Here is a 20,896-nt window from a genome sequence, read left to right on the forward strand (position 1 = left end):
AGAACGAACAGCGAGTGAAGGGGGCTTTCGCTTTATAATCTATATAGTTGTGTATTAAAATTTATTCTGCGACAAGGAGGTACTCACGTAGTAGTTGTCTAAAAATGTTAAAAGACTTCAAAGAACAAACACAAAATAGTTATACACAGCCTTATTACAACACTGTAAAAATGTACAAAGTCAGAATTGTAAGCTTTGAGAAAAAAGTTGGAGTTTAAATTTCATGGTTCCTCCACCCTTAATTAGGTAATGTAATTTAATGTATGAATTAAAATGTTAAAAAAAATAAGTGAACAGACTCACACCAAGGAAAATCTGCATGCTATTTTATTTCCATTAGAAAAGTATCATCTATATAAAATTTTGGCCCAGTTTCTTCTCCTTTTGGCCCAGTTTCTTCTTCATCTCTACCATTCAAACTCAAACACTTGAATTTTATTCAAGCAAAAGCAGAATCATGTATCTGACATGAGAGCTAAATATTTCACATCATTGACTTAATAGGGTTTAATTGAATTAGGTGTGCTCTTTATTTCTCAGGAATTAGCGGCTCATCTTTCCTACATGCTATTTCCCTTTCCTTTTATTTATCTGAGTAACTATGTAATGTGTGTCTCTTTTCCCACATCCAGTGATACGAGTGTTATAAGTGTACTTTATAACATCAGTAACTAGATTCATCATTAATCTTCAATTTGTGTTCAATCCCCCTTATTATATGGTATTTCCATAGTAACTTCAGATATGCCCATCAACCTTACACTTCCCAACATCAATTATAAAAAGTAAGACATTAGCTGAATTAATTAAAAACATTATTAAAATTCCAGATTAAGTAACACTGGGCCCACTTAGAGTGATGCTGTCTGGAGAGGTCCTTGGACAGCTACTGCTTCGATCTCAACATGGCCTCCCTGTCAGGAAAATATCAAAGCGATGTTTAGATCATTTTCACAGATTAAGAGAGGGCCACAAGGCCTATTAAAAGCACGTGCGATTAACAGAAAGACATGTATTTTTAACATTAAGCTTTTCAAAGGACAGGAAGGGGGACGTTCACTACGAATCGAGGAGAGGCCAGGCTAGCACGCTAAACGTGGTCAGCTCTGTTAGCTCACATGACTCTCATAGCTGCTCTATTATCAAGTGGGCTCTCAATTCAGAGGATGACACATGGAAGCTTGGAAAGGTTAATTAACCTGTTCCAGGACGCAAAGCTAAACAAAGAGGTTCAAACGCGTGTCTTGTGACTCCAAGTTCAGAGCTCCTTCAGTCACACTCTATGCCTTAATTTGATGATGCTGATCATTCCAGCTAACAACCAATTAAAGCAACAAAAATACCACTCATAGAGGAGAGATATATATATATTTTTTTTAAGGAGGCACTGGGGATTGAACCCAGGACCTCGTGCATGCTAAGCATGCGCTCTACCACTGAGCTATACCCTCCCCTCATCATAGAAGATAATTTTCTTCAGTGGAAAATTAGAATCGGAAGTCAGTGAGAGCTGCTTCTTTGTAGGTGGGAATGTTGCACTAAGGGCAGAGGAAGAGCTTCTAGTTATATTAGGGCACCAAAATAAGAACAGTGAGATAAATATATGAGCCACTGGTTTTGAGATTATTTTTTCTAATGGAAGGTCTAGATTTTTTATTATACGATAGAAAAGTAGAAATTTTACCGCAGAACTCCAGACCTGGCTCAATGTATAGTCTCTAAGTAACATGAAAACAGTGCAGCTCCCATTTTACTTTTTCTCACAATTTAAGTACTCTGATTCTATTGTGTCCATGTTCATGTGTGGTCTTGCTTTTTAATTTTCTTAACTTTTAGGTCAAATTTTAAAAATTTTCTTAAATTTCTTTGTCTCCCCTCCCCGCCATGCATGTAATATTGGGTGCTTCCTTTTAGACTTTTGAGTTCCTGCCACAGTGCTTAGTTTGTTATATTCAGAAAACAATGTAGAAATTTAAAATTGTGTACATGAGTCATTTTACAGCGTACTTACTTTGGGCAAAGCAGCAACCTGGTAGGCAGCTCTTGCAGGAAAACTACTCTTGAAATCTAAATTTAAAAGAATTTCATTTTAGTTTTCAGATATTATATTGTTACCCAACCCTGCATAATTAAGAATCTAGCAAGTAACCAACGTGAAAAAAAAGCAGCTCACTTTCATATTTGTTTGATAAAATATCTTGCCAGAGGATTCCTATGATAGGTAACACTTTAAAAAATATCTTAACTTTCTGAGAAAAAAATGAAAATACCCATATACTCTGACGTGTTCATCTTGTTTGACATGAAGGGGGTTGTTTTTAAAGTGATACTTACAGAAAGCCTGAGAAGCGTGTACCAAAATTGAGCTTTAGGAAAATGGATTTGTCAGGCTGTAGTATGTTATTCTAGAAAATGCAATAGAAATGCCTTGGATCTTTTTCACGAGGGCACACTGCATGTTTCCAACTAGGCTATTGATTCTTTTAGGACAAGATCTACGACCATTTCTTCAGCATCTCCTCACACTCTTAATTCATAAAGGACACTCATTAAGGGTAATAGATTCATTTCTCTTTAAAATGGAAAACAGTAATAAAGCCAGACTACTTACACTCTTTGTAGATGTCATTGACAGTACTGAAGTCATTTATGTCAGCCAGCATAACTGTTGTTTTCACCACTAGGAGATATATAAATTGCCATTATGTTTATTTAGTCACCTGGTTGGATCCAAAACATACTTAGAGAAACAGTACTGATGAAATAAAATTCACATTTTAAGGCAAGACAAGAAAAATTTAAACGTAAACTTTTTTCTCTGCCCATTTAGTCCTCCTCCCTCCCCTCTAGGGTGCATTGTGCACCTGCAGTGAGCCTTACCCAGACCTCTCCAATGACAGAAATATCTGCCCAGCCACAAGGTTCAATTCTTCTTCTTCTGGTGCCAGCCATGTAACTCTTTAGAAGATAACATTACTTACTTATGACCTTATTAATGTCACTAGTTGTATTACTTGTATTCTGCCTATTTTACAAGATTATTGTTTCCTGCTTTACCAAATGTGTGACTGAGCCTCCAATAAAAATAAGGCTAACTGGATGACTTGAAATGACAGTTTCACAAGAGCAATGATTATAATAATGTAACTCTAGGTATCGGAGGAAGCAACAAGAGAGAACCACTTCCTGGACTGTGGCTTTTGCTACTGTTAACAGAGCCCTAGTCCCTAATAGTACACCGAGTGGCCTATCAATGAAATCCTCACCTGACCTGGGAATGAGCATTCCTAGTGCTGTGGGACCAACTGATCCTGAAATGCCTCCCAAACCCAAACCTTGGTTGGAATTAAGGTCAAAAGGGAGGGAATTGTAAAATAAAGAATGCTGCCCACCATCCAGTCCTACAAGAATCGTCCTTGGCCACCGCAGTCGCTGACCTACAATAATATATCCTGAAAGGAACTGAGGGAGATCAGGATAAGGCACTTTGTGCTCTGGGACAACTGGCACAACTGGCTCTCAGATATTTTCAGGAGAAAATTTAAGGAACCTAGTTTTTGGAATCTTCCCATACTTAGAAAAGCACTAAAACCATTAAGAAATCTGTTCCTTGTGAATAGCAGTAACCTTCTACCAAGGTGTGTGCCCTTTGACTGAATGTACCCCTTCACCAAAATCATATTATTTTCTGGCCTCTCCCCTTACCTCTTCAGAACAGTTCTCAGAGCTTTCTGAAAGATTGTCTCCCAAGTTATAATCCTCAGGTTGGCTCAAACAAAATTTTCCAATTTTTTCTTAGATTGACTACTGATTCTTGATTAAAATGGGATTGAAATTAAACCAATTTTAAACAACAAATATTTGGCATGACATATTACTGAATGCCATGTATTCTTCAAAAAGATCAAAGAAATATCAAACAGAAATGTGAAATAATATCAAGTTGCTCACCATTCGTGAAGTCACAGCCTGCAGCTTTCAGAATTTCACCTATGTTTGTAAGAGCCTGTGAACCAAGGCAAAAAAGGCTTAAGGCACTGATGTTACATTAAAGCTTTAATTGAATTCAACTAACCATGTTTCCCTAATACATCCTTAAATAGCCTATGCTGCAGAAAAAATTTTCCTTTTCTAGGAAATTATACTCTTGGGAGGCCACCTCTCTACAAGTGAATTGCTTCTTGGCTTTCTTTAATGGAAATACAGTGAGAATTTGTCTACTTTTGTGAGGAAAAAAACTGAAGTCTCTTCCTCAGTGCTGGGTGTGTGAAATTCTCAGCCAATGTCCACTAAGCTAAAACAGAAATAATTACTGGGGCTCCTAATTCTGTATCAGTATGAGAATAAGTATGAGCTAGTCAGCATTAAAACATGTTTTTTTTAAAGCAATATTCGATTTTTATTTATTTTATTCTGGGGTGGGGAGGAAATTAGGTTTATTTATTTATTAATTTTTTTGGTGGAGGGACTGGGGATTGAACCCAGGACCTCGTGCATGCTAAACATGTGCTCTACCACTGAGCTATACCCTCCCTCCCTAAAGCAATATTCGATTTTTAAAGAGTTCTTCCTTTTTATCAAAAAACAATATTAGCAAATTGTGTATATGTTTGACACTATGGCCTTTGGAAAAACATTGGTTTTTCACCCTGTCCTTAATTTATTATTTTTTCAGCTCATTCTTCCACTTGACTGGTCACATTATTTGATTTTTATAAAAAAGTAATTAATCTCCTAAATAAGTAATACATGGATATGGCAAAAAAGAAAAAACAACCTCAAAAGCTATAAAAAAAAGCACATACAATGAAAAGATGTCTCCTTCCCTACCCACCCTATCAGTTTCCTTTATCAGAGGTAAGCATTGTTTCTAGTTTCTTGTATAACCTTCCAGAGACACTCAGTGCTTATACCAATGTAAATGATTATATCTTTAGACAGACACACACTCAGAGGTGGTAGCTTATTGTGCATGCTGTTCTGCATCTTGGTTTTATTTTATCATGTAACAACTTATCTTGGAGATCTCAATATATTAACTTAATTGAATGGATCTAGCATGATTTACTTAACTACTTCCTTATGGATGGATATTTGGGTTGTTTTTTATCTTTGAATATTACAAATGACTCAGTGAAAATATTAAATTATAATTTAATTCTATTTATTGGATTAGAATTCTATCCCCCATTCTGATCTTAAAAGACATACTGCATGGAACCTTTGCTATATCTCTCTTTCTAACAAATGTTGACTTTTACTTCTGTGGTAGTGGATTTTTTTTTGCAAGTCATTGGCCCTGATAAGAAAATTTCCCAATCCATTTGGAAGTAGCAAGATGTTATCTGATCAGTAATTCAGGGTTTCCCCCTCCCATTTTATTGAAATATAACTGACATATAACATTGTATTAGTTTTAGTTGTTTAACATGATTTAATATATGTATATATTATAAAATGATTTATCACAATAAGCTTAGTTAATATCCAATAATTCAAGTTTAAAGTCACCTTTATCTTTTTTTTTTTTGGTTGTTAAATGATTCATAACATTTTCAATTTTCTACTGACAAAAAACTGTCCTAAGTCAATCAGTAACTTAAAAAGCACTTATCTGATAATCTCTATAAAACAAATCAGTCAAGGGGATTCCTAATACTCCTCAATATTAAAAAGAGAGAAGGGAACTTCAAATATGAAAAATCACTCACCTGTTTAGCTTCTTCTGCCACTCCTCCTGGCACAAGCTGTCCACTTGCAGGGTCCATGCCTAGCTGTCCTGAAATGTAAATGGTCCTGTCGACTAACACAGCCTGACTGCAATGAACAAGAAATACAGTGAATATATAAAATATAAATATAAAATTCAATGCTAAAAGACTTCTTTCCTAGGACAAAAAAAACACAAAATGTAAAATAAAAATGTTGATAATTGGACCTCATTAAAATGAAAAACTTTTGCTTGTTGAAAGACATCTTTAAGAAAATGAAAACACTAATCACAGACTGGGAGAAAATATTTGCAAAACGTGTACCTAACAAAGGACTTACATCTACAATACATAAAGAACTCTTATAACTCATTAGTTTAAAGACAAACAACCCAGTACAATTTGGGCAGGAGGTTTAAACAGATACTTCACAAAAGAAGACATAGAAAGAGCCAAGGAGTAATGTAAACCAAAACCACACTAAGATACCATTACATACAATAAGGCATCACTGATAATAACAAGCACTGAAGAAGATATGGAGCAACTGGAACCCTCATACATTGTTGGTGGGAATGCCTGGCAGTACAGACACTTTGGAAAACAGCTTGGCAATTTCTTATAAACATATACGTAACATACAACCCAGCAATTTCTCTCCTAGGCAACTACCGAAAAGAAATGAAAACACATGTCCAAAGACTTCATGAATGTTCAGAACAGCATTATTCATGATAGCCAACAAGAAAAACAAATAAAAAAACACCCACTAATAGATCCAACTAAAGGCTACATATTATTTGATTCTACTTATATGAAATTCTAGGGAAAAACAAAACAAAACCCAGAAAGTAGATTAGTAGCTGCCTCAGGTAGGAGTGGGAACTGACCACAAAAGAGTATGAGGGAATTTTTTTTGGTGGGGAAGGGTAGGTTGACGGAAATACTCAAAACCTTGTTTGTAGCAGCTGATGCATGAATATACATTTACTAAAACTTAGAATGGGTCAGTTTTATATGTAACTTGTACCTCAGCAAAGCTGTAAAACAAACAAAAGTAATGCCAAGAGTGCTCTTAAGAAAATGTGTAATTATTATCAGACAAGTTTAATCACTGCTGCTGCAGGGTCAATTAAGGCTCCAACTCCAACTGTGAGGGTACTCTTCATTTCTGCAAAGTGCTTTTGGAACTTTTCTTGCAGCGAGGATACTAAATTTCAGAATTAGGATAAAATCACAGGAAAGCGAATAGACTACACTGAGACTTGAAAGAGAGACAAACAAATCAACTTTAAAGGCAAATTTATTCGTTTCTGGATAAAGAAAGCCCCTCCATTGTTTCTTTTTTTTAATTGTGATATATATAAAACAAAATTTACCATTTTAAGGTATACAATTCAGTAGCATTAAGTATCCCCGTTTCAAAAATGTTGATACAGAAATCTTAATATCAATTTAAATTTAGAAGTAAAACTTGTTTTACCATTACGTGTTTATTGAGAAACAGGATATCCTCATTTCTAATCTAGTTTCCCATATTTTGCTTTCGAACATGCTCCAAACTTTCCTTTTACTTCATGACGTCCCTGATTTTCCCGACCATATCTCTTTTCTTTATCATTTTAAATATAAAATTGATAACTTTATAACTCGCAGCAGGTCTCCGGATGTGTTGCCCCACTTCCTAGGTTCACCTTCCCTGTTCGGCTTGTTGGGCGGGGTTGCGGGCAAGTAACCCTGAGGCCCGCCCCAGCTCTGACCCCAGCCCCTCCAAGCCCTGAATCCTGGACTCCACACTCCTGGAGTCAGTCCCGACTCCCACATGCCTCAGTACCTGTAGGGACCAAGGGCCGCTGGGGCCTTGGCGGTGCTGATTACCTTCCTGATCAAGGACGACATGGCTAATCCTGTTCTCTCGCTGCCCCTGGGTACAGCTAACCAGTACACGAGCCCCACTGGCGTATCACGAGACTAACCACCGGGGCTGAGAGTCCCCACTTTAAAGCATCGCCCGGGGTGGTTTCGCTAAGCATTCTGGGAATTGTAGTCTCTGCGAGACTCTGGGCCACGTGGAGGCAGCGGTCGCATGGGCGCATGCGCCGTCCAGCTCGCTCGCCGCGCACGTCGCGTCTGTAAGGACTGTCGCAGAGCCTTGTCATTCTGACCTGGGGAGCTCTGGCTTCCTCCCACAGAGTGTCTGGCAGGTAGGTCGTGTTGGGGCTGGCGTTCGCCAGGATCCGCGAGAATGAGGGGAGTGTGTGGGGAGGTCCCCTCAACCAGCGCTGGAGCACTGGCCAGTCTCCCCTCTGATTTTCTTCCTCACACCGGGGTGACCTGGTCTTCTTTCCTTGCTGTCTGGGCAGGGGCCCCCTCTTCCTGCCCCACCTCCTCCTGTTACGGAAGAGCTAGGTTCACCTCTTGGTGGGTGTTGAGCCAAAAAACAAAACAAAACAAAAAACCAACCAAGCCAAAAAACCGGGAGAGGGAAGGATTTATTACTTGATGCAAGTCAGGTGAACACCAGCGGTCTTTCCCAAAGCAGTGTCTCCCTGAACAGCAAAATTGGGGAAACTTTAAGCTAAGGGTACATACATAGTCAAGAAGGGGCTTGAACAGAGGAGAATTCGGCATAGAATTGGGGCGAAGGTCAACAGAGTCTAGGCGTTAGTTGATTGAAGGCATGAGGGTCAGAAAATGTCAACATCATCTTCCCTTAGGTTCCATTTGATCCTGTGATTCAGCGCCCAAGGGGGGTTCAAATTCCACAAAACTGCACAAGAAAGTGCTTCAGGCTAGTCTTTACCATGGAAATGGAACTGGGAGTTTACAGATGATTTTTGCTCTTGCTACTTCTCTAACCTGATAATAGCTGTTCGTTCTTTTGTTTCTTTAAGATTATTATTACTGAGACCTGTTCAAAGGCAAGCATTGGGGCCAGGCTTAGATCATAAACTGGCTTAGGCCAAAAATGGCTTCTGTTGTGTTAAGAAAGCCATGCCTGGTTCTCTTCTTCTGGAGACTACACCCCCCCCTAACTGCACGCCTTAACTACTTACACTTCAGCCCCTGCGCTCATGACCCCTGCCTCTGTCATTTCTCTGTGTTGCCCCACTGGGCAGAGGCTGTCCCTCGGTATGGGCTCACACCCCTCTCCTGCCACCCGAAAGGGATAAGATGGGTCATTCAGGGGACAGCACGTAGATCTGGGCGTCATTCACTTCCCTGCCCCACCCATGCTCCTTTCTCTGGAGAGCACGTAGAGCTTTACAAGGTGTCTATGTGTTCCCTTTCAATCTCAGCAGAAGCCTAGTGACTGGGGTCTGATTTCAAATAGATTATTGATCTTGGTCCAGCAAGTGACCCCAGAGCTGGTCTCTTGGCAGATATTCAGTCATGCTGTATCAGAAGCAGTGGTACTTGGCTAAATACTTTTTAACTGTTAATATATGCATTATGAGAGGCACGTTTCACACTTTTATGCGTTCACATGTACGTTCAGCAAGTGTATGTATATACTGAGCCTCTGCTTTGTGCAAGGAACTTTGTTAGTTGCTGGAGATGTAACAGAAAGAATCCCTGTCCTCTGCTTCTGAAATGTAATATCAGAAAATCCTCTTTATTCCCCCTCATTTTGTTCCACATACTGCTGAGGTTTTGGCTTTCCTACTTCCAGCACAGGAACCGGCAGAGCTTTCTCATTGGTTTAGAGTTTTGGCCTCCCCTTGCCTACTCAGTTTTATCCTCTTCTGCTCTCTCTTCCCTCTCTAATCTACTTGTCCAGAGTCCTCCTGAGTTCACAAAGTAGATTCCTGAGTACTCTTTCTTCCCTATCCAAGTTCCAACTAATGAAATCCTGTTTTCTCATTGCTTTTTCCTGCAGATTCACACTTTTTCTTTCCTGTATCCAGTTTCCTATTGCACTGTACTGCAAAATTTAATCTTTTATTATATGGGGTCTATCTCTCTAATTGTTTTTTTTTTGTTTTAAAAATAGTGAATACAGGGGGGAGGGTATAGCTCAAGTGGTAGAGTGCATGCTTAGCATGCATTAGGTTCTGGGTTCAATCCCCAGTACCTTCTCTAAGAATAAATAAGGAAACCTAATTACCTACCCCCACCAAAAAAAACCCCCAAAAAACAAGTGAATAGAGCCAGACTGCCTGGTTTGAATCCCAGCACAATCACAAACTTAATGTTACCTACCTGGCTTCAGTTTCTTCATTTATAAAATGAAGATAGTGCTAGTATTTCCCTCACAAAGTTGTGAGAATTAAATGAGTAAGGCATGTGGAATAGTACCCAGCACATATAGTTCTCAGTAAATGTTGGCTGCCTAAGATGACTAATTCTTTAAGGGAAGAGGCCACACCCCTATACTACTTCGGCATACACACAGCCCAAAAGTTTTATGCACATAGTAGGTGCCCAAAAGATTGTTAAATTTGATTAAACTGGATAACTAGGAGATATTTTTTATTTACAAAACAGTTCACCATATGATTTTTTAAATAAGGAGTTCTCTTTGAGCATTACAAATAATTGAACTGGAGTAAAATATTTCTTGTGAAACAAGGTACCTGTATTCTTAAGGCAGTTATATTAAGTCTGAGTCACCAGTTTTTTGGATCTGAAGAAATTAGAAATCACTTGTTTAATCCCAGATTTTGAAACCAGTCTACCAAGGCATGTGTCTGATCAACCAGGGGATAATGTGCTACATGAGAAAACATGACGTGTCCAATTTATTTGAAGATTTGGGAGAAATGACTTTCATGAAGCCTGACACATATTTAGTTCTTACTAAAGTTTTGATTGAATGAATATGAAAACAAACACAAACAATATTAGGAATAAATGTAAAATTCACTTGAATGTTAAGGTAAGAGACAAGATTCCTTCTGGAAGCTATTTTAAGCTAAATCCTCAGACTTCATAAGGATGTATTCTATATTCATTCTCTTCTACTGTTAGAACTGTTAGAGGACTATTGCTAGTTCAATCGCTCAATTTTTAGTCTGGAATCTAAGCTCAGAGATGTGACTTGTGAAGGTTACCCTAATCCTGGACTCCCAGCCTGGCCCTGGCCCTGAGCAGAGCCAGGGTTCCCAGGTAGTGCTCTGTCTTGCTGGGCAAGTTCTGATTCAAGCAGGTAATAGTAGACTAAGTTGCAAGATAATTCTGAATAGTTCTTAATGCAGACTGATCTGAGTCATGTCCTTCACCAGCCAACCATTTCTGTAGAACTCCATTTACTTCCTACCTATTTTTTAGTTTGAAAAATGTTTTTGGCTATAGATGTAGTTGTCTTTCATTTAGGTCAAAGAAGAATGGAGTGAGAAAGTGGAAAGACATAGTTCGTTTATTATTGAAGAATAATAGCTCATAAGAAAATCCTAGTTAGTTAGTTAGTTCATTTATTATTAAAGAATAGTTAGTTCATTTATTATTTAAGAATAATAGCTACCATAAAAACCAAGCCCTTAGTTTATGCAAAGCCCCATGCTGTGTGTTACGGACATTACCTTATTTAATTCTCACAGCAGCCTTGTGATTATCCCCATGTACAGAAGGAGGAGACTGAAGCTCAAAGAGGGAAAGTAATTCTCCTAAGATTATGTGACTAAAAACTGCTAAGGAAGGTATTTGAATCTAGATTTAACTCCAAAGTGAAGGCTCTTAAACACTATGCCACGTAGATAACTCTTAATTTTGTGTGACATCTTACATTGGAAAGAGGTAAGTGAATGCATGGTAGTTAATTCAGTGGTACTCACTGGAAGTGATGCACATCTTGATGTGGCAGTTTGAAAGTTTTGCATGTGCTTTTGGTTGGCATACTGATTAGGGTAATGCTGCTGCCATCCCGCAGCGTGCAGAAAAGTCCCACAGTTGTCCAGCCCTGCTTTGCATAAAGGCATTTGGCTGCATAGATTCAATATACACACAACTTTCTAGGAATACAGTAAATCAAGGCAAGATTCTACTTAAAAAAAAAATTTGTACTTTACCAAGGAGTGTTTACCAATTTGGAAAGTTAGGAAGTGTTAGGAAATTCGGAAATGTCACCAGTGGCATTGCTACTTTCTCTTTGAGGTACTAGTACAACACACCTCTATTGCTTTGCCTTTGTAGCTGTTTCATTCATGGTACTTCTGTGTATAGGTACGAATAAAGACTAATATTAATACTAGTATTAATATTTAAATTCTTAGGGAATAGCTTGGTTCTGCTACTCTGAGCTTCCCAACCTCCTAGTGTCCCCCTTCCTTCAGGGCCCTTCCCTGCGTCAGACCTCCCTATAGACAGCAGGGAAAGCATTCATGACTGTTGTAGGGGGTAGGAAGGGGGCTTCCAGCACCCTTCTCCAGCTCTACAGATTGTGCCAATGCCTCTGTTGGTGCCTGTGTCAATGATTGTCCTCCGGGTTAAAAATATCTATTTTATGATGTCATCAAGTACAGTTACAGTGAAATATTTACACACAGGAAATACATATTATTTTATTAAAATTACTTTTAGTCCTCCTTTACATTACAATTAGGGCACATATTGTAGGACATGTTTTGATAAAAGTTATAGGTCTAGCAGATTATGTTAATGAGTTTCATTTAAAATAGAAAACTGGTGCTTCAAATTATTCAGTAAAAGAAAGGAGGTGTTGAGCTTGAGAGCTGAGAACTACTGAGTAAAGCCATCAGGCTCCACCAGGTTTTTGTCCTTTGTCCTTACTTCAAATAGAAATCCTTTTGCTGTTATAAATTAAAGGTACAGCTGGCCTCAGCTCAGTAGTAGAAATGAAAACATCAGTAATTTATGTTCAATTTTTGGTGAAGTTATCCTGTCGGAGTAGTGTGGCCCGTATCTCATGGATTCATGTGGCTCTTGTTTCACCTAAGAATTTTGATAAAATGTTTTAGCTAGTTTGTTTATTTGTTTATTTATTTTTTTGCCACAGCATAGGGATCTTTTCACACCTCATTTTTCATTCTTCCAACAGACTTTATGCAGTGTCTGCAATGGTATATGCCTCAATTATTTGGCAGTGCAAAATAGAACTTTTTTTTTTCTGTTGAATCAGGTTTTTGGTGTTGAGACCATTCCTGGCTCCCTTGGAGATCCCTCTGGTTAGAAACCCCTGCTGTAGATCAGTATCAGGGTGATGTTTCGATATCATCAATCCACCTGTGATAAATGGAGATTTATTATATTGAAGAGGCAAATTTTGAGTCACATGAACGTTTATTCACTAAATTTATTTTTACTTTTGAATGGAAGTTTCTTCTCCCTGTACTAAATTTATTACTTTCTTTCCAGAAATGTCTAATGCAAAAGAAAGGAAACATGCTAAGAAAATGAGAAACCAGCCCACCAATGTGACTTTATCCTCTGGCTTTGTGGCTGATAGAGATGTAAAGCACCGTAATGGAGGTGGAAAACCCTTCCAAGCTCAGAAAGGTAAGGTACACGTGATACTGCCTACACGCACTGCCACCTGGGTTGAATTACTGCTGTCCGCTCGTTTTGATAGTTATCTCAATAGTAAATGAGCTGATTAAAAACAGATACAGTTGACCCTCATTATTTGCACATTTTGTGTTTGCAAATTCACCCAGTTGCTAAGTTTGCACCCCCAAAACTAATCCTCATGGCACTTTGGAGGTCATTCATGAACATGCAGAGTGAGAAAGAAGTTTAAATTGTCTAACAGGGACATTCCCAGCGTGTGTTCCCAGTTGCCTTCTTGTTTCAGTCTCGTGGAGGTGACCAGAGGACAGAGACTGGCGGGGCAGGGCCGTGTGGTACAGGGAGCTCCCCGCTCTGACCCGGCTTTGAGTTCCAAGTGTGGGCCCGCCTCGGGCAGGTCACGTAAGCTTATGAACTGTGTTTTTCTCTTTATAAAAGAAAGGACATAGAATAGACTAGGATGAGTTGTTTTTATGAGTTAAGATCACCATCGTATATACATGCATGCATAGATACGTGCGTGTTTTCTCTAGGAGCAGCGGTTCACTAATCCAGTGTTCCCTGTGACTTTCTAGAACATAACTGCTGGGAATAACAGGAATTGGCTGTACATGTCTTAGAGCTGATATATTTTATCTGTTCCTAAACAGTTATTATTAAATTACACATCTGTATTTCCTAATAGGAATATAGCACATTTATCATATCTGTATTCAGTTTGTGTGCTGATTTTAGAACCTTAGCAGGTGTTATGATAGTTGTTCACTAGGTAGCAACAGAAAACAGAAAATAGATTCAGATCCAACACTGGTGCCCAGCATGCCGAGTGAGAGGACTGAGCACACATTATCTTGTGTAAACCTCACAGAGGCAGACCTCGCAGCATGTCTGGTGATCACAGGGGTTTGATGATTATCACTGCAGTGGAAGTGAGAGGGAATGCTGCAGAATTCTCTGCTGATCTCTCCCCGCTATTCACAGAGAGGGATTTGATGTTGTCTTAAGGCAGAATGGTTTGAATGCCCAGACATTTGCACAGAGACTCTGCTTTTATTTCTTTTTTTAAAAAAAACTTACTTATTATTGTATCATTTAATTATTTTATTTTGGTAGGGAGGAGGTAATTAGATTTGTTTACTTTTAGAGGAGGTACTGGGGATTGAACCCAGCAGCTCGTGCATGCTAAGCATACGCTCTACCACTTGAACTATACCCTCCCCCCTTGCTTTTATTTCTTTCTTCAGTTTTGCTTAGTGGCTCTCAATTTGATATACAAAATCATTTGGATTGTAGTATTTAAGGGAGCTTAGATGTAAAATCCACATTGCAGCATTTATATGGAGAAATTTCCCTGATATCTAAGGGTCTTTCTTGTGTCACACTGAGGTGATTAGCTAGTATGCTGCCTACTAGCTGTGTGACCTTGGACAAGTTAATTCACCTCCCTACCTGAGATCCCCTCTCTTTAAAGGGAAGGTAGTGATGGCCATTTGACAGGGTGGTTACAGGATTGAAAATACGATCAACACTCTAATCCTTATCTCTGATAATAGTGACGTATTTGTTACTGTTTTCTTTTTGAAAATATACTAGAGCCTCATTCTGGGACTTCACGACAGCGGCAGACCAGAACAGCCCACCACACACTGGCCGAGTCGGATGCCAACGAGCAGTCTTCCTCCAGATTAACGTTTAAAAAAAAGGGAGGCTGGAAAGCAGGTCCCGAGGGCACTTCGCAGGAGATCCCCAAGTATATAACCGGTAGGCCTTTGTACTGAAGCGAAGTTTGATTGTACGATGAGCTCTTTGTTTCTCATGCAGCCAGATTTCTAATGCCTTCCCTAGGGTCTTGGCCTGGCCTCTGTCTCTCTCCTCCGTCCACGTCGGGTGCTTCTCACCTCCAGCCTGGACTCAGGGCAGAGCCTCCCTGGGCCTGACTGACTGCTCTCCTTCCTTCAGTTTCTCTCCTTTCTCTTACCATCTTTTTACAGGTCTTTATTTGTGAACTGTTTGTTCCTTTTAGTCTTAAAATCTTTGCTGGCCTCATTTTCCCTTTAAAAAATGTAAAATGCCATCTACACTCCTCAGCATAGTATTTCCAAAGATAAAGCCAAATTTAACATACTGAGGGCAACAAAAGCCTTTGACTACCTGTCTCCAGGTCCTTTTCAGCCTCCTTTTTCAGCCTCCCCCACTACTGTACAGCCCTATATTCCTTGTACACACCTTAGGGCTGCCTTCTCATCTTTCTTTATGGCTTCTTGGAGGAATTCACTTAGATGGCTCCAGCACTCTGTTCATTCTTCCCCAAAAGTCTAATTTTCAGTCTAACTAAATATTTGCCACATATTTGCAAAAAGCAGAAAATATTAAGAAAAAAATCCTTGGTGTCAAAATCTTTTAAAATTTTGTTTTTTCTTTGTTTTCTTGTGGGATTGTTGCACTTAAAAATGGTTGTGATTATATTGCACATAGTCCTTTGTTTCAAAAAATTCTTTTAAAATTTATTTTTTAACTTTATTTTTGAAAAGTAAAACTGAGTCCTTATAGAAAACTTGAAAAATATGTAAGTTGAAGAACAGACTCACAGTCATGTAACACAGAAATAATGACTATTGGTGTTCATCTGTCGGGGGTGAGGGTGGTCAAAGCTCATATACTTCGAATCGGGCTTCCTTCTGAAACCTACCAGTAAAGTGTGGATTCAAGACTAGTCTTTAAATGATGGTGCTGTTTCCTTTGACAGCTTCTACTTTTGCTCAAGCCCGAGCTGCTGAAATCAGTGCCATGTTGAAAGCAGTGACCCAGAAATCTTCTAATTCGCTGGTTTTCCAGACTCTGCCACGGCACATGAGACGAAGAGCCATGAGCCACAACGTCAAACGCCTTCCTCGACGGTTGCGGGAGATTGCCCAGAAAGAGGTAGAGTACAGGCCTCCCTTAGTGTAATCGTTTAGCTTGGTTTCGCCTAAAAGAAATGGAAACGTATTAACCTAATGGAACTTACTAAAAGGAAAACTAAAAAACCACATGAATGTTTTGTATATTTTTTGTTTTAATCATTATCTTTCCCACTTTATCCCCCTCTTCCCCCCAAAATTAGCAGCCTGTTGGATACTACATTTGCTTTTTTTTTTTTTTTAAATGGAGGTACTGGAGATGGAACCCAGGACCTCATGCATGCTAAGCTTGCTCTCTACCACTGAGCCAAACCCACCCTCCCTACAGCTGCATTTGGCACCTCTCTTTTTATTTATTTATTTAATTAAAAAAAAATCTTTTTTTGAGAGGGGGAGGTAATTAGGTTTGTCTGTTTATTATTTTTAATGGAAGTGCTGGGGATTGAACCCAGGACCTCAGACATGCTAAACATACACTCTACCACTAAGCTAAACCCTCCCCTCGGAACCTCTCTCTTTGAATGATGTTAAATAGTTGATGTTCCCCTGCCAGATTTAAAATACAATTCTGACTTTCTTACTAGATAAGCAGTTTTAGCTCTGCATTTTTGGGGGCGTGGCCAGTTTGGAGTTGAAAGGTTAAAAAAAAAGGCAACATCAATGCCTAGTATTTGCCTTTTGTCTTTTTCAAAGTTGAAAACTTGAACTTATATTTAATTTTTGTTCAAGTCCAGTTGTTTTTGGCTTTTCCAGAATTCTTGGCTTGGACATTCTATGACTGTCTAAGCACCCCATGTCTTTACTAATTGACTCAGGATTTCTTTATCAAGTGCCTTCTGTGTTCTGGTAAAGCTAGGGGTGGGACTAGAGTCTGTCAAGTCCTAATCTTTAAGGGGCCCACAAAGTAGTGGAGAAGAATTTTTTCCACAGTTTAGCCTAGCTATGGAAGAGATTAAGAGTGAAAACTAAGCAGGAATTTTGTACTTTCTAGATTTATTGTAAGGTCTATTTCCTGGTGATAGCATTTAGCATTTCTCTCTGAATACCTGAGAGATATGAAATGTGTAGATTTAACCCACTTTTATATTTTTGGTCTTAAGTTTTGGCTTTATTTATAATCTTAGAGGTTAAAAAACAATAAAACAACAACAACAATGAAAAGCTAGCAGTTGATTTACTCCCTCCTGCTTTCTAATATTAATAGCCACAGAAGTTTGCGTTACTGTAGTGAACATTGTATAAATGACCTTCCCAGTCCCTGAAGCGTGCCCACTTAGTAAGTGCTTCCTTCCTAGGTTTGCCTTTCTTTAAAATCTTCACTCTTTCTGTTGCCTCCTCTACTTTCATTGGAGAAACCACCAAGTTAAAAAATTAAGTAAACTAACGGAGTCTGTGTGCTGCTCCACTTCACCTAAAACTAGCTGTTTGAATTTCTAGATTTTAACTTTTTTGAGATGGTTACAAACGGGACCTGCCTCTGTTCTTGAAACTCTAGGCAGAGAAAGCAGTTCATCAGAAAAAAGAACACTCAAAAAATAAGTGCCATAAAGCTCGACGGTGTCACATAAACCGGATGCTAGAATTTAACCGTAGACAAAGGAAGAACATATGGTTGGAAACTCACATCTGGCACGCGAAGCGGTTTCACATGGTCAAGAGGTGGGGCTACTGCCTTGGGGAGCGGCCGACCGTCAAGAGCCACAGAGCCTGCTACCGAGCCATGACGAGCCGCTGCCTCCTTCAGGTGTGCTTTTCCACTTGCCCTCCTTTCTGTTTTTGCTTAAACCCTTTCTGATCTAGACTCTTAGAATAGTTCATGGTGTGCCAGAGCTCTGTCTGAGAGTATTCATTTTAAAACCGATTACTGAGCATGGGGCATCCTGCTTGATGCTGGAGGTGAAGCAGCGTAAAGTTAATGGGGCAGACTGACATTATCAAATAATTAGCCGGATATACCATTGTAGGGGAAACTACAGGACATGAGGAGCGTTCGTAACAGGAACAAGAAAGCTTCCCCATGGAAGTGAAGTTGAGCTGAGCGCTAAAGGATGAGAAAATGGGAAAGTCGGGAAGGGCAGAAGCAGCCAGATAGGAGGGAAGGCTTGAAATAAATTCTGTGTGACAAAGATGGAGCGAGTGAGAGCAGGGCTAACATTAGGGTAAGATGAGTTCTAGAGAAATAATAGGAAGCAGATCATGCAGGGTCTTGTTGGCCATGTTCTGGATTTATTCAGCATTGATTCATTTATATTTTTATTTTTTAGAGAATTTTTTTATTTAATACTTTTTCTTTTTTTAAGTTCTTTTTTTTTTTTTAAGTTTTTTTTGGTGGTAGGGGGTAATTAGGTTTATTTATTTATTTTTAGAGGAGGTACTGGGGCTTGAACCCAGGACCTCAATGTATGCTAAGCATGCGCTCTACCATTTGAGCTATACCCTCCCCCACCCAGCATTGATTCATTTAGCAGTCATTCATCACCGCACATATTTGAGAGCCATCTGTGTGCCCTGAGCAGTGTTCAGGACGCTGTTCTGGATGTTTGTGGTTCAGCGGGATGCTGGGAAGTTTGTTTTTGGGAGGATGGTTGGTTTTAGACTTTCACAGTAGTATTACCCTCCAATTTCTTACTTTGGGTCGATTCTGGGGAGGAATAATCCTTTACTTGGAGGCAGCAGTTTTTATACCCTACTTAGAACTTGTCTGTGAATATGGGATAAAAGACAGATTTTCTTTCTAAAAAGTAGGACACTGCCACTTACATTTTAAATGGAAATTCAAGTATTTACCTGTATCTCCTTCTTTGTGCAGGATCTATCCTACTACTGTTGTTTGGAGCTGAAGGGCAAAGAGGAAGAAATCCTAAAGGCACTTTCCCCAATGTGCAGCGGAGACACAGGTAACCTTGCTTCAAAGCTGAACCCTGTTTCAGTCTTTGTGTATTTATTCATTTCACGAACAAGTGTCTGCTGTAAGCATTGTGGAATTTAAACATGCCTTACTGAGACAGTTCTTGTGCCCGGTGAGTATGTTAATATAAGGAAAGCTTGGGGTAGCTTTTAAATCATTCCTAACATTGTTGAGTGTTAAGTGAGAGAACCATTATTCTGGTGGAGCACATTTAGGCAGGAGGAAACTCGGAACTCATTAAGTCATTTATTCAATAAATATTTATTGAGAACTTCTTGTGTGTCAGGCTTTGATCTAAGCAGTGATCATAATGAACACCTCATCCGTCTTGCAGACAGACAAGAAATACCGGTATATCTGTCAGGAGCTAACACTGCAGTCTCGGCACTTGTGTTCATGGCGTTTTGTTCTTGTTTATGTCAGGATTGACTTTTGCCGCGGTTCACTATTTGTCTGGAAAGTGCCAAGGGAGTCTCTTGCTTTACCGGGCCAATAAATATCCTCGAGAAACGCTGGGGCCTGTTACATTTATCTGGAAGTCTGAGAGGACCCCTGGTGACACTTCTGAGAGCAGGCAGTTGTGGATCTGGCTTCACCCAACTCTTAAACAGGTATAACCCTTGACACTATTTCCTCATCGCTCTGTTTCTGTGTTCTTGAGTATTGTTGGAAGTCAGTGCTGTAGAAATTTAAATAGTATAAAAGTTTGGCTGACAGCTTGGTATTTGAATATAGGGAGGAAAGTTATGTGACTATTAAATGAAGCAAATCTTGCCATCACTTTTAGGAAGCCCTAAGTAGAACTAGAGATGGGAACCAACCTCATTATGCAAATGGAATGTTGCATTGGGACTGAGGCTTCCACCAGCCTGAATTGGCTCATTGGTATAGATGCTTGTTAGAGCCTACCTGATGATGAGAAGCTGTTTAGAGTAATTCTGATGGTTTTTAATACTGCGTTTAGCTTTGTTTTTCTTTTTTTTAGCATAGTCACTGCTTTTATACAGTAGACTGTAAATTTTCTCCTTAAACTAGTTCAAAAAAAATTGGTCAGAGTAGAGTTGTTTTCACTAATCTTTGACATTCAGGAGTTCTTTTTTTTTTGTTATTAATGCCAAGCACTACTCAGAAGAATCAAAAAAGCTTTCTGATGATGGTAAATATAGTTTAATTTGTGAGGGATAAAAATGTAAATTTTTAAAGGCAGAAAAAAATAACAAACTAAACCAACTTAAATTGGTAATGTATTTAAATTTCAAAGTTTAAAAGTAAAATGTTTAAATATGTCCTTAGGATATCTTAGAGGAAATAAAAGCAGTGTGCCAGTGTGTGGAACCCACCGGATCAGCTGTTTGCATCCCTGACCCCCTTCTGACACCATCCCAAGAAAAAAGCCAAACTGAACTGCCTGAGGAGAAAACTGGCAGGAAAAGAAAACGGAAAGATGATGGAGAAAATGCTAAACCAATGAAAAAAATCGTCGGTGATGGAACTAGAGATCCACTTCAACCGTATTCTTGGATCTCTCCAGCCACAGGCATTATAATCAGGTGTGGGCCGAACGTGCCCTGAACCTTGGAGCATTTTTGGTGAAGGCTTGCTTTATTTTTGCCAGTGGCACAGACCTCAGATACGATGGAAGTTTTCATTTTAAGACCTTTTCTTTCTTTCAGTGATTTGACGATGGAGATGAACAGATTCCGGCTGATTGGTCCACTTTCCCACTCCATCCTAACCAAGGCACTAAAAGCTGCTTCTGTCCACACTGTAAGAGTAAACGTGATCGTAGTGTTTTATTCTTAGCATATTTGTGAAACCTAACATAAAATTTGGTAACATTTTGGGCTATGGCTTATAAATGTTTATTTCCCTACTTAATGCTTATTATCAAAGATTTTATCTTTCACTTCTCC

General features: G+C 39.1%; 2 protein-coding genes across 2 annotated transcripts in view; one reads left to right on the top strand and one right to left on the bottom strand.

Moving 5' to 3' along the window:
- Positions 1-309: 309 nt before the first annotated feature.
- On the bottom strand, positions 310-7,734 carry RIDA (reactive intermediate imine deaminase A). The gene is made up of 6 exons (XM_010955761.3): positions 7,546-7,734; positions 5,712-5,817; positions 3,952-4,006; positions 2,612-2,680; positions 2,012-2,067; positions 310-914 (listed from the first exon to the last, which is right to left on the bottom strand). Exons 1-6 carry the CDS (start codon positions 7,608-7,610, stop codon positions 852-854), a joined length of 414 nt encoding a protein of 137 aa, XP_010954063.1. The 5' UTR covers positions 7,611-7,734; the 3' UTR covers positions 310-851.
- A 45-nt stretch (positions 7,735-7,779) lies between these two features.
- POP1 (POP1 homolog, ribonuclease P/MRP subunit) overlaps positions 7,780-20,896 on the top strand; it is a 34,273-nt gene continuing 21,156 nt past the window's right edge. Inside the window, exons 1-9 of the mRNA XM_010955762.3 lie at positions 7,780-7,915; positions 13,026-13,166; positions 14,769-14,936; positions 15,922-16,097; positions 17,571-17,819; positions 18,885-18,972; positions 19,407-19,594; positions 20,277-20,533; positions 20,657-20,750. Coding sequence (XP_010954064.2) covers positions 13,028-13,166; positions 14,769-14,936; positions 15,922-16,097; positions 17,571-17,819; positions 18,885-18,972; positions 19,407-19,594; positions 20,277-20,533; positions 20,657-20,750 — 1,359 coding nt within the window. The 5' untranslated portion in view covers positions 7,780-7,915; positions 13,026-13,027. The remainder of the gene's footprint in view (positions 7,916-13,025; positions 13,167-14,768; positions 14,937-15,921; positions 16,098-17,570; positions 17,820-18,884; positions 18,973-19,406; positions 19,595-20,276; positions 20,534-20,656; positions 20,751-20,896) is intronic.

The sequence above is a fragment of the Camelus bactrianus genome, chromosome 25, assembly GCF_048773025.1.
Source record: "Camelus bactrianus isolate YW-2024 breed Bactrian camel chromosome 25, ASM4877302v1, whole genome shotgun sequence".
Taxonomy (NCBI): domain Eukaryota; kingdom Metazoa; phylum Chordata; class Mammalia; order Artiodactyla; family Camelidae; genus Camelus; species Camelus bactrianus.